The following is a 13,088-nucleotide window of genomic DNA, read 5'->3' as shown; positions in this document are numbered from 1 at the left end:
AAACATACTTTCATAAAGTTCCAAAATGTGCAATCTATAAATGATTTTTTTAATAATAAATTGTTCCATTAAATAGATTTAAAACAAAATGAATGGACAATATGAGCAAGTATGTCGGTGTTCATGTCAAAGATAACTTGAATATGTGCACTATCTAAGCATAATACTCTACCACCAAATACGAAAGAGGTTGGCTTTTACTATCATGATTATAATAATATTGAGTAAAATATTGAGATATTTACATATACAACATTGATAATTTTGTTACTACGACTTCAAACCTTTGTTATTTACTATTCAAAGTACGCAGACAGGTTTTTATTATACAGACAAATCTATGAAAATTAATTGACTATGAGTTTGATAGATAAATGTACAATTTGCATACTTAACAGTTTATACTATATGCATACACATACAGAAGATATGCAACAAAGTATGTAGAAGCATTATCAATTAATGTAAACAATTCATAAACAATATCTTAACGAATAATATACATCATGAACGAATAACTCAGATTACTAAAATAATCCTTCCAAATTTCATATCATATGATTAACAATACGTGAAGAGATGCTTTATTACTATTAGCATTTCCTCATCACGCAAAGTGAGGCCAATAAACTGCTACAAAGACGCTATTAAATATACTGCATTGGATATAACTGCATGTATGCGTTTTGTTGTTATCTATTTCTATTGTCCTTGGTTTCTTGTTTTATATTTACACTTCTAATATGTGGGCACTTGTAATATGGATTTCATTCTACAACAACAAAACACAACACTTTAAAACAATATATCACTTCCTGCATGGGTACATACTTATATAATTGTCAAGGTTTGATAACGTTCTTTATTCCAGATAAAAGCGAGAAAGCAAACATTTTCAAGTTTTTAACAAAATAAAAAAAAACAGCTTATGGATTGTGATTGTTGTTGTTATTGTATTGAAGCGAATTTAACCAATATTAAAAATAATATAACCCACTGAGGTGTATGGAAGCATACTGATCATATACGAAACTAAAAGAAAGTTATATGTACATTCTATACATCTATTTTGTTTATTTAGTGTTTAAAAGAACACATTCAAATTTGAATAGAAGAACACTGGAAGACTAAGTAAACTTATACGATATATTGTAAAGCGATAACATTATTTACAAAGGAAGATAGTTTTACAAATTTCTCTCGTTTGCAAAATTATCAAATACATTAGGAATTTACTTCTTTTATACATATAGGTACCATTGTTACCTTCATTGGATATCTGTAAACTATATATAGGTAACATATATTGAGTTCAATTCGAGTTGAGTTTATTTTATTTATACACGGTAAAAGCTCGACAAAAGTTCGCAGACTGGTTTCCGTCAATCAGGGCCGTGTTGATAAAAAGCAACATAATCATGACATATAAACAAAAGTAATATAAAACTGGCAAATGTTCAACCATAACACAACAATCTATAGAAAATAAGCTAAAAACATTTAAGTTAATTTTGACTATATTGATAGGTCTAAACGATAAACAATTAAGTTATGATCATCAAAATCTATCGGTAAAGATATATATAGTATAAACAAAACGAAGTGTAAAAATATAGTTAAGAACATATGTATGTATTTATGCAAAATATTAAATAAGTAAACATTTAAAACTAAAACAAAATAAAACACATATTACATATACAAAATTATACATTACACATATATTATTCTTTTGAAATTAAGACACGTGAGTATTCCATATGGTGTAGAAGTATACCCATACATCAGAATATGTGCATACATAATTGTGTTAATTATTCAATTATTGTTTTTAGTTTTTCTCTCCTCGTCATGGCTGGTACATTTTGTATAACAGTTTTCTCTTATTCTTTAATGGGAAAATTAGATCCTTTGCTACCGACAAACTTTCGTAATATGAGCAAATATACCGGTATGAACGTCAAAATGTGCACAATCTATGCATTTACTTTATCACAAAATACCAATAAGTTTGCGTTTTATTATCATGATTATAATATTGAGTAAAATAATAAGTAATATACATGTACAACATTAATCATATCGTTACTACGACTTCGAACTTTCGTTATTTAATTTTCGAAATACACAGGGAGGTTTGGTTTAATATACAGGACAATTTTTGCAAATCAATTTACTCTGATTTTCATAGATAACTGTTCGTTCGTTCGTGTCTCCTTCGATCAAGATTACTGTAATCTTGATCTTCGGAGTAGTTGCTACAACCGGCCGTGTCAGACACGTTGCCCCGGGGTGCGAGATAGGACTCTTGTAGCGTGCCCCCATAAATAACTGTAACAGATATAAAATATGCATACTGTACTCAACAATACACTAGATCTTACATTTCTATTTAGAAGATAAGCTCCGACGGTAGGCAAAATATTGGAAACGAGTCTTTACAAATCGTAAATAATTCATAAACGATATGCATGACTTGTATCGACTAATAATAAACAGCATTAGCGACTACCACTAATAACTTTCAATATGTCTTACACATTTCATATTGTATGATTAACAATACGTGAATACGTGTTCGGTTTTTCTTAGGCACGATGAAATGCAAATCATATATTGTAAGTCCACAATGAGTTTCAGTATAAAGCCGTGGCATTTAAACTGCGGCTGACATAGATATTTGAAATTGATACACTTAAATTTCAGTATAGATGACACAACAAATATTCAAAAGATGATAGCAGGATCAGAGTTTTGGCACATTATGTATGCTAAGCCGTATAGACTGTACATATAGGACACGATAAACAGGACAGGAGAATACGACCCCCCGGATTCGTTACCGTATGCTAGATAACCGATTTAAGATAAAGGTATACATACAATGCAATCAAGAGAATAACATAACTGAGTTACATAATTGGGTCAGCTCTCAGCCTCAATGTGGCAAGGAGAGTGTAAAAGAAGGAAGACTCAATCTACTCTTGACGGACTTTTATAAATATTTCTGCAAAGCATGTTTTTAAAATCACATTATATATATTTTTTCTATTTGCAAAGATGATATAAAGAAACTTTCTTCTTGTACGTCAGTATAGTGTTCCTATTTTCATTTTACAACATATTCAAACTCTGTGATTATAATATTCTTAGATGTGATATACACTACGCATTACTCCATGCAGTAAGTTGCTTTATATATAACATCATATTCTGTAACGAAGCACAATTTCTCTATCGTGCGTGGCTTGTGTTGGGAATGGCGGTATATAGTATAATTCACGCATTAATACCAATTCAAGCCGTTTTGTATTACATGTACATCAAAGTAAACTACATTAGTAAAAGCAGACATACATGTTAAATATATCTTTAAAATTATTGTTTAAGCCAAACAAATTATGTAAGAAATGGTTTTCAACAGCGATGTTGAAGAAACTAAAAGTAATATGAATAACATAAGTATACAAAAGAAAAGAAACGCAGACTTTATGAGAAAACAAATAATTTTACCACAATGTGGTCTATAAAACACTGTGTTTGCAAATTGATAAAACTGTTTTTAGTCAAATAGCTTAAGATGTATAGGCACAACTTCACTTGCATAAGCATTTGCACTATGAAAATTTACTTTGACTTTGACAATGGAACATGCGTCCCCATTTAATATTTTTTATTTTCATGATCCAAAGTCATATTTAAACATTTAGACACAACGATAAATAACCGTGTACTGCCATTTGCAGCCAGACAGGCGTTATATCTGTGCTAACGTCTTTGACTTTCTGGTTTCAAACAGAGGATATTTACAATATAATGGTATATTTACTTCTTATGTCCAATTTCTTCTAATCTCTGTCGTCATTCGTGATATTTATATCATGTCGTTTAAATGTAACACCAGTCTCGACATAAAGTTGAAAATAGTGAAAATAAAATCTGGAAAGAAATCACATTCCAAATTGTTTTTTTCGTGATTAACGATGAGGATATATTATGGGTATCATAGAACTTTAGAGTAATGTTCATCGTGCACATGTCAATCCTAGGAGTAACTCATGTTTTTCCCATGGTTCAAATTCATTCTAAAATGGGATTAAGCATGGCTGGGTGATAGCAAGCTACTTAAAGATAATTTTGAGTTCTGGTCATGCGATTGCATTGTGAAAGAAACGGTGTGGAATCGATCAAAACAAGATGACCATGTAGCTTGTAAGTATTGGTGTGTACTTTAAGGTTCTGGAATCATCAAAATGGTGAGAAATTTGGTCCAGTCTTGGTAAAAGTAACAAGCATTCTACACAGAAAGATGTAAACGGGACTACACAAACATGTGGCATAAAAATGAGGTTCTCATTTTTAAGCTGTTATATGTCATATTTATAATATGAAGGCATTTAAAGAGCCATGCTTATCAGGGAACATTCCACACTTGCATAATAACAATGAAAACGCTCAGAAATTATTGTTAACCTCTTCCCAGAACTCAACCTTTTCTTTAAATGGTCTATTTTAAATGACATGCGCATAAAAGGGAATGTCATCGATATTAAATATGTTCCCTCAAATATTGAAATATAGCAGACCATAGACTATTTAACAAAACATACATACACATAACAACGATTTGGAAAGTAGGCCATTTTGATATTTTCTTTCAAATAAAGACATTTATGTATGAATTTAAGCAACGAATGTGAAATAGTAAATGTTTTGTACATTGTATACATCAATGAAATTCAAATTCGAACTATAATATTTGTTTGTATTTTTTTGTAAATATTACACTATCTTTCAAACAAGAAAGTGACATCACGTGTGAAGACTTTGTGTTTAGTACATTGTAACAAAGGCAAGGAGGTATATGAATAGGTACGTGAAGTGCCACATAAAAGGAAGCATGAATCGCCTACAAGCCCCTGACCCTGTATGAGATTCTATTTGGGGTGTGGGAGTGGTAACCGTAGGTACAGTATTGACAGTAAGGCTTGTAGTTTCTTTGCCGTGTGGCCCCTCGAAGTCATTGCACATTGTTTGACTTACATTCAAAGATACATCATGTGAGCAACAAGAGAAATGAGAGATATGGGGTAGCAAAAATATGCCACTGGTAATTAGCCCATTATCTGTAATTTCACCCCTGATGTCAATCTTCTGATCATTCTGGTAACATGATAGAGTGGTTGTAACGCTTCCAGTGGTGGCTCGACAGTGTACTTCATAGGGATAATCAACATTTGCACTAAAAGTGATGAAGCATTTAGCAGGTCCGGGGGGAATTTGAACAACAATCTCCTTCTTCATAGTTTCACGCCGAACGTTCTCAAAACTATACCAGCCTGCCGTTAATACGTACCCATCCTCGTCTAGAGAATCAACTTTATCTATCATTATATTCACGCACGGAGAAGTGTCTAGATCTGTGAATGAGGTTGTAAACCTTGATATTTGGGATGAACTTTTAAAGCCCTCGATATTAACTTCCCCATTAATGCAGAATGGACGAGGTGTGGATTCAAATCGAAGTGTAAAATAACTTCGGAGTGTACTATTAGGTAACCATGGAAGATGGAATGGGACCAAACCAGGTTTACCTGCTTGTAGCGTGACCCGTTCGGAGGTATCAATGCCTGCTACAAGAACCGGACTTCCAGCAAGAATGATGGCCAAGGAGATAATCACATGCAGGAAAGTTTGTACGAAGGCCAGGATTGAAGAACACCGGTGAACCGCTGTTCGACGTTTGGTCTAAAAGGGTACGAATTTGAGAGAACGTCGTTGAAATTTGATAAATGTATGGAATATCTAATTCAATGTTAACAATACAGATTGGAGGACACCATTTGATGCTGTCGTCAAATGTTTTACAAGAAAACAACTTATATTTCCCAATATATGGGAATGATGAAAATGATATTGATATATAATCGTCCCGAAATATAATCTAAATATTCTGTTAGGCAGTTGTTATTTAAAAAGGCCTAATATAAGTTTTGTAGTTTGCATAGATGCAGAACTATAATCCATTTTATCATAATCATCTTATACTATTTCATAACTTCAACAACAAGTTATTAAGAAATGATAAATAGGAGCAATACTTCTCTCTTACCTCGATATTCCGAACTGGGTTTGAAGAGGTTCCATGGGTGGAGACAGGGTTTCGGTCATACAACTTTTGGTGAACGACAGCTGGCGGGTGTGTAGGGAAGCTGTTGAATTTAATTGTAGAAATTGCAGTTAGCTGATGTAAGGAGAGACCAGAATGAGCTAATAAATTGGATTCCTAGTAGGGTCTACTCAGATTTTGTTGGATATTTCTTGACCATTAAAAACTAAAGATTTTTTGTTGTGGGTGTAATGTACAAAATAATGTATGATGAGTGTTGACAACTAGAATTTATAGAATGTATACGTACATCGCAGAAAGCCCACAGACGGTCAAGAAAAATAACTAAATTTCCAGATAACGACCCACAATTACCTTTTTGCATCAAGTCTTATTTAACTACTTCTCTAGCTTTGTAAGGAGCAAATCCAGCCATTGTATGAGTCACAAAGTGCTCTAATCCTTCTTAAAGGTGATGTCATGCAGTTGAAGTACTTGTATAATTTGTTGGTGTGTAAACTAAATGATTCTGAATATCCACTAATCAAACATGAAGACATTTTGTTTAATTAATGATGTAACAAATCAAGAGGAGAACTTTAAATAATAATGATATATTCACTGAATACATCATGTTCTGAGAAAACTAAGATTTCCTCAAATAAGTAGTTGTAGTAGTAGTAGAATGGTTTATTAGAACAACTGCTAAATATGGTAGCCCAAGAGTTAAATTTCAATGCAAGTTTTACAATCTAAAAATAAAAAAACATATCAGCAAAACTTAGATATAAGACAAGTAAATATTATACACAGTAAAATAAATTACAACTTATAACATATTTCATAATTGTAAAAGATTTAAAGATACAAATATTATACATTCGCCGTTATTATTATTCATAAATTATTGTTAACTGAGAAGAATTCATATTTCTCAAATAGAAATTGAAGCTAATTAATTGAGTTTAGGCCAAATAAATATTGTAGATTTGTTTTATTTCGAACCAAAGTATACTGCAAATTATATTCATTTTTAAAAAGCTACTTGATAATGTAATTTAACACAGTCACACACAATATATGAGGGTTTATTATAGAAACACAATGAAACAATATTGACGGAGAGAGAAATTAATGGGGAGAGAAAAAATGTTGAAGAGAGAGAGAGTATTTGCGAGATATATTGAGACAGAAAGGGTTACATAAGAAGACAAAGGAAGAAAAATGCAGAAGATGAGAGATAGAGAAAGAGGGAGAGAGAGAGGGAGAACAAAATAGAAAGAGAGACAGAGACAGAGGGGTTGGCATGAGAAGGATGGAAAAGATAAAAATGAAATAAAATGAAATAAATGGAAAGTGACTAATACCTCTCTAACTCCGTTGAAATTCCGTTGATTGGTCGATCATCTCCAGCAGTCGTCGGTGTTGAAGATTCCTTACAGGAAAAATCAATAAAAGTGTAGAGACAATAAAAGAAAATTAACAAAGAAGACAGATTGACAATTACTTTTGTTGAGCACGGTAGTTATATGTAGAGCTATATAAAACAAGAAGTAAAACAAAGTCGAACGTAGGTGCAAACAATATAAACGTTCTTGATTTCACAACAAAAAATGACTGATCAGCGTGTATAAAGTATATATTGAAGGTAATTCTTCCATTCTTTATTTTGAGATTTGGAGGAAATCTTTATCATAGGCCAATGAATAAAACAGTTGGTCATTAATTTTGCTTTGTATGAATCTTTGTTTTCCATTGCTATGATGATTTTAGAAATGTCTGCATGGATGCTTCCAAACATATCTGTACTTTCCATTTTCTTTTCTATCTAAAGTTTTTAATCAAATAAATGGCATTTGCTTGGTTTAGTGAAAACTTAAAAAAATAATAACCACTCACTCTAATTTCCCTGTTTTCGTCAATTAGTGAGTGACATCTGGTTTCTGGTTCTTCAGACGGGTGACCGTCAGTCTCCATGGTTTGTAGATAGGGTGGATCGAATCCGCTGTATTGCCCTGATTGAGGTCCACGCGGCGAAGAACAGTTTGTGCCATTTGTTGTGGTGCGTCTTTTTCTTGTATCGGGGCACGTCATTGCCTTCATCTGATCTATCTTCGGATCTTGTTCACCTTTGTCAGGATATTTCAGCTTTGCATGAATAAAAGGATTGCATTCCTCATTTCCATCCTTTTCATCATCATGGATCCTTGTGGGGAAACTCTTCAAGGAGAGAACATCAGCTCCTCTCTTTGCATTATCAGCTTGAGTGCAGTAAGTCCCCTCCTCTGCATTATCTACCTGAGATGCAAACTGTCCTGCACGTGAATGCTTGTCTGCATCTTTCATTGTCACCGTCACATATCCTCTTGTGATGTGATTGTGGTGACCTCCAGGTCGTGGATCTCGTGTTTCTTCCTCTTCCGGGTCACCTCTAGAAGGTGAGACACCTTCTATTGCATGTGGATTGGTTGTGTTTTCTGCTGCTCGGAGCGGCGTCAAACCATCTACATCCCTCACGTGCATGCCTGCTCCATTCAATGCAAGGTAATTGACTATGTCTTGGTGTCCTTCTTGTGCAGCGGCTTCTAGTGGTGTCCATCCATCATTATCTTGTTCATTGACATTAGCGTTGTGGTGAACGAGTAATTTCACGATATCCATGTTGCCATTATAACATCCTGCATGAAGAGAGGACTTACCGCATTCATTTCTTTCGTTCACATCACATCCACTGGAGACTAGGAAGTTTACCACATCAACATGGTCATACTGTGTTGCGATGTAAAGCGGAGACATTCCGTGCAACCTGGTAATCTTAGCTCCTTTTGCCATGAGAAGTTTGACCCCTTCCAAATGACCATTTTTGCTTGCAGCACGTAATGGCGTCCAACCTCTGCAATCGTTCTTGTTGACATCCGAACCTTGCTGAATGAGATATTCCATGACTTCTATGTGTCCTCCAGAAGCTGCACCATGGAGAGGAATCTTCTCGTTTTCATCTTCTTGGTTTACATTAGCTCCTTTTGAAATGAAGTGTATGACAAGATCAAGATGGCCAAATACTGCTGCGGCATACAATGGAGTCATATCGGCATATCTGTTCTGCTTCGCTCCTTTAGTCATGAGACAGTTGACAGCTTCTAGATGGCCATATTGAACGGCAGCATCGAATGGCGTCCAACCAGTGGTATCTCTCTTGTTCAGATCATATCCTTGCTGAATGAGATATTCCAAGATATCTATGTTACCGTTAATAGCTGCACCGTGTAGAGGAATTCTCCCTTTGTCATCTTCTTCGTTCACATCAGCCCCGTTGGATATGAAGAATTCCACGATGTCTAAATGACCAAATCGTGCTGCAGCATAGAGTGGGGTCATTCCATAATACTTGTTTTGCCTCGCTCCTTCAGACATGAGATATTTGACGGCTTCTAGATGGCCATACTGAACGGCAGCATTGAATGGTGTCCAACCCTTGGCATCACTCTTGTTCACATCGGATCCTTGCTGAACGAGATATTTCATGACTTCATTGTTGCCATGGATAGCTGCAGCATGGAGAGGAATCCGTCCTGTATCATTTTCCTCGTTCACACCGACTCCTTTGGAAATGAAGAATTTTACAAGGTCTCCATGACCAGATAGAGCTGCGGAGTAGGGTGGGGACATACCATCATATCTGTTCTGCTTCGCTCCTTCAGACATGAGATATTTGACGGCTTCTAGATGGCCATTTTGAACAGCAGCAATGAGTGGGGTCATTCCGGTGTTGTCTTTCTTGTTCACATTGCATCTTTGGTGAATGAGATATTGCAGCATTTCAATGTCACCTTTTATGGCTGCACCATGTAAAGGAATCTGGCCTATACAGTCTCCCTCCTTCACATCACCTCCTTTGGAAATGAGGAATTTTACTACGTCTTTATGACCAAATCTCGCTGCGGAAAATAGTGGAGTGATTCCGTTATATATACTCTCTGCCGCCTTCGTATTCCAGAGATATTTGACGGCTGGCAGATGACCATATTGAACGGCAGCATTGAACGGTATCCAGCCTGACTTATCTTTCTTGTTCATTTCAGACCCTTGTTGAATGAGATATTCCATGACTTTCAAGTGGCCTCCACAAGCTGCCCCGTGGAGAGGAATCATACCTTCATCATCTTCTCCGTTCACATCAGCCCCGTTGGATATGAAGAATTCCACGATGTCTAAATGACCAAATCGTGCTGCAGCATAGAGTGGGGTCATTCCATAATACTTGTTTTGCCTCGCTCCTTCAGACATGAGATATTTGACGGCTTCTAGATGGCCATATTGAACGGCAGCATTGAATGGAGTCCAACCCGTGGCACTACTCTTGTTCACATCTGATCCTTGCTGAACGAGATATTTCATGACTTCAGTGCTACCGTGAATAGATGCACCATGGAGAGGAATCCGTCCTGAATCATTTTCCTCGTTCACATCGACTTCTTTGGAAATGAAAAATTTGACGATGTCTAAATGACCAAATCGTGCTGCAGCATAGAGTGGGGTCACACCATCATATCTGTTTTGCTTCGCACCTTCAGACATGAGATATTTGACGGCTTCTAGATGGCCATATTGAACGGCAGCATTGAATGGAGTCCAACCCGTGGCACTACTCTTGTTCACATCTGATCCTTGCTGAACGAGATATTTCATGACTTCAGTGCTACCGTGAATAGATGCACCATGGAGAGGAATCCGTCCTGAATCATTTTCCTCGTTCACATCGACTTCTTTGGAAATGAAGAATTTGACGATGTCTAAATGACCAAATCGTGCTGCAGCATAGAGTGGGGTCACACCAGCATATCTGTTCTGCTTCGCTCCTTCAGTTATGAGATATTTGACAGCTTCAAGATGGCCATATTGAACGGCAGTATTGAATGGTGTCCATCCTGTGTGATCTTCCATGTTCACATTAGTTTCTTCTGCAACCAAGCTCTCTAAGATGTCAAGATAACCTTTTGCAGCTGCTGTATGAAGAGGTCTCGTACTCCGTTCACATTCGATATTCACGTCCGCTCCCTGCAGGATGAGGAAGTCGACGATCCGTGTATGTCCTTCTTGAACCGCTGCATGAAGAGGACGGAGTCCACCCTTACTTGGTTTATTTGGGTTTGCTCCCCTTGAAATGAGATCTTCAACACCTTCGAGATGACCTTCTAAAGCTGCGTTGTAGAGAGGTGTGTATCCTTTCTTATCCACCTGGTCTATGTCAGGGTTGAATGGTAGCTCTAGTTTGAACGCACTTGCATCGCTCGGAGATATTTCATCCAGTAGTCTGTTATACATTGCATCCCAATCATCATTCGTTTCAGTCTCTAAGATACCCATGATTTCTGCTGGCTGCAGATGAAATGTGCGTTCTTCCAGCGGAATGCATGTGTCATCAGTAAATGTGTCGGTATCGAGGAACACAGGATCGCCATGTGGCAGCTCTGGATGTCGGTCTTCTAAAGCTGTATCATGATCAGGTGGTAGTAGTAAAGGCGTATTAGAAGGTACACTACTTCCTCCATCTGTACGCTTTTTCTGTGCTGCATTTTGTTCAGTATTCGAGACAACGGATGTATGTTGTGATGGCATGCTTTGTAGTGGTGAGATCAGCGGTATCCTAAGTCCATTAACCCTAAAACAAAAGGCATATTTATATTGCTGTACTCGAACTGATATTATGGAATCTAGCACGTAAACTTGTTGAACCCTTTACGTCATGTTAATTTATAGTTGTTCGAATCTAAATGGTCAAAGGTCAAATCAATGGAATGATACGCGGTTGAAAATAGGCAATACAATTACATGATCTCATTTGATTCTGACACCATCTTCGAAAGAGAGGAGGGTACCGTAAACAAGCATTAAGTCAGCAGATAGTTTTCAAATAAAGAATGGAGTCTCATAGGGAAGTGAGTCGATCATACCGAGTTTCATCTAATAGGAGAGTAGAATTAAAATAAAATGGAAATCGACTGTTGTGCTAAAAAAGAAGTCTATACAGAACATACGTGGCATGACTAGTTGCAAAGTACAATGAATATATAATAATATACATAATAACTGTATATTACACATATAAACCAAATGTTCATGTCTGATGTCCATGAAGATGAGATAAATGTATATAAAGCATTAATCATTTTTCGTTCTATTTTCTATTCATAAAATATTAGTTATCCTAGTCGACATTTCTCTCTCCCCCCTTTACTCTCTTTCTCTCTCTCTCTTTCTTTCCCTCCTCCACTTTCCCTCTCTTTTTCTCGTATTCTCTTTCTCTTTTTGTGTATTTTACCCTCTTCTCTCCTTCTCTATCGCTACCATCGTTATCATCTTAAGGCCCTTTTACACTTTCACGGATCGCATCACGGATCATCCCGGATCTCAATCCGGGGTGTTTCGGCGTGCGACACCACGATTTCTTCTCGATGACGGTGTGGATACGTTCCGAACTGGGTGTATACACGGGCAAGTACGGCGTCTCCACGGACAGACAAGGTAGCAACGCGGACCACGCCGGAAACGCATACGGAGCTAACACGGATTTCAAGGAAGAGCACGGATGCTACTGGGTACTTTTATGGTCCTTACACGGAGGTGTACGTTGTCTATTGTGATATCTCCGGAATGTTGACGGGTGACTTGAGCTTGTAGGCGCTTTTACACTTTCACGGATCGCATCACGGATCATCCCGGATCGTCGCTCCGGGATCATCCGTGTTATCTCCGGCACTACCGTGTATACACCGGGGAGGCATCCGGCGTGATCCTTGGCGTACCGGCATATCCCGGAGTTCACGGATGAAACAATAGCCCTCTTCCCTGTAGGCACCGTGTACCTCCGTGTAGCCGCCGAATACATCCGGGACAGTCCGTGTAGACACCGGGAGGTCCGTATTAACACCGGTTTCATCCGGGTTTGAAATTCCGTATATCAAATGAGCGCCTACAA

The 13,088-nt window shown here is 36.9% G+C and overlaps 1 protein-coding gene across 1 annotated transcript; it reads right to left on the bottom strand.

Moving 5' to 3' along the window:
• Window positions 1–7,634: 7,634 nt before the first annotated feature.
• Window positions 7,635–11,728, bottom strand: LOC105440736 (serine/threonine-protein phosphatase 6 regulatory ankyrin repeat subunit C-like). The gene is made up of 2 exons (XM_030995079.1): window positions 8,009–11,728; window positions 7,635–7,646 (listed from the first exon to the last, which is right to left on the bottom strand). The coding sequence occupies exons 1-2, from the start codon at window positions 11,726–11,728 to the stop codon at window positions 7,635–7,637; spliced, it is 3,732 nt and encodes a 1,243-aa protein (XP_030850939.1).
• Window positions 11,729–13,088: the final 1,360 nt, after the last annotated feature.

The sequence above is a fragment of the Strongylocentrotus purpuratus genome, unplaced genomic scaffold (assembly GCF_000002235.5).
Source record: "Strongylocentrotus purpuratus isolate Spur 01 unplaced genomic scaffold, Spur_5.0 spur5_scaffold_21, whole genome shotgun sequence".
NCBI classification, from domain to species: Eukaryota; Metazoa; Echinodermata; class Echinoidea; order Camarodonta; family Strongylocentrotidae; genus Strongylocentrotus; species Strongylocentrotus purpuratus.
The sequence above is the reverse complement of the archived record's forward strand: the minus strand, read 5'-3'. Positions and strand labels throughout refer to the sequence as shown.

Excerpts from the sequence above, each read along its gene's own strand:
- LOC105440736 (XM_030995079.1), bottom strand. The coding sequence starts at position 11,728 with ATGCCATCACAACATACATCCGTTGTCTCGAATACTGAACAAAATGCA.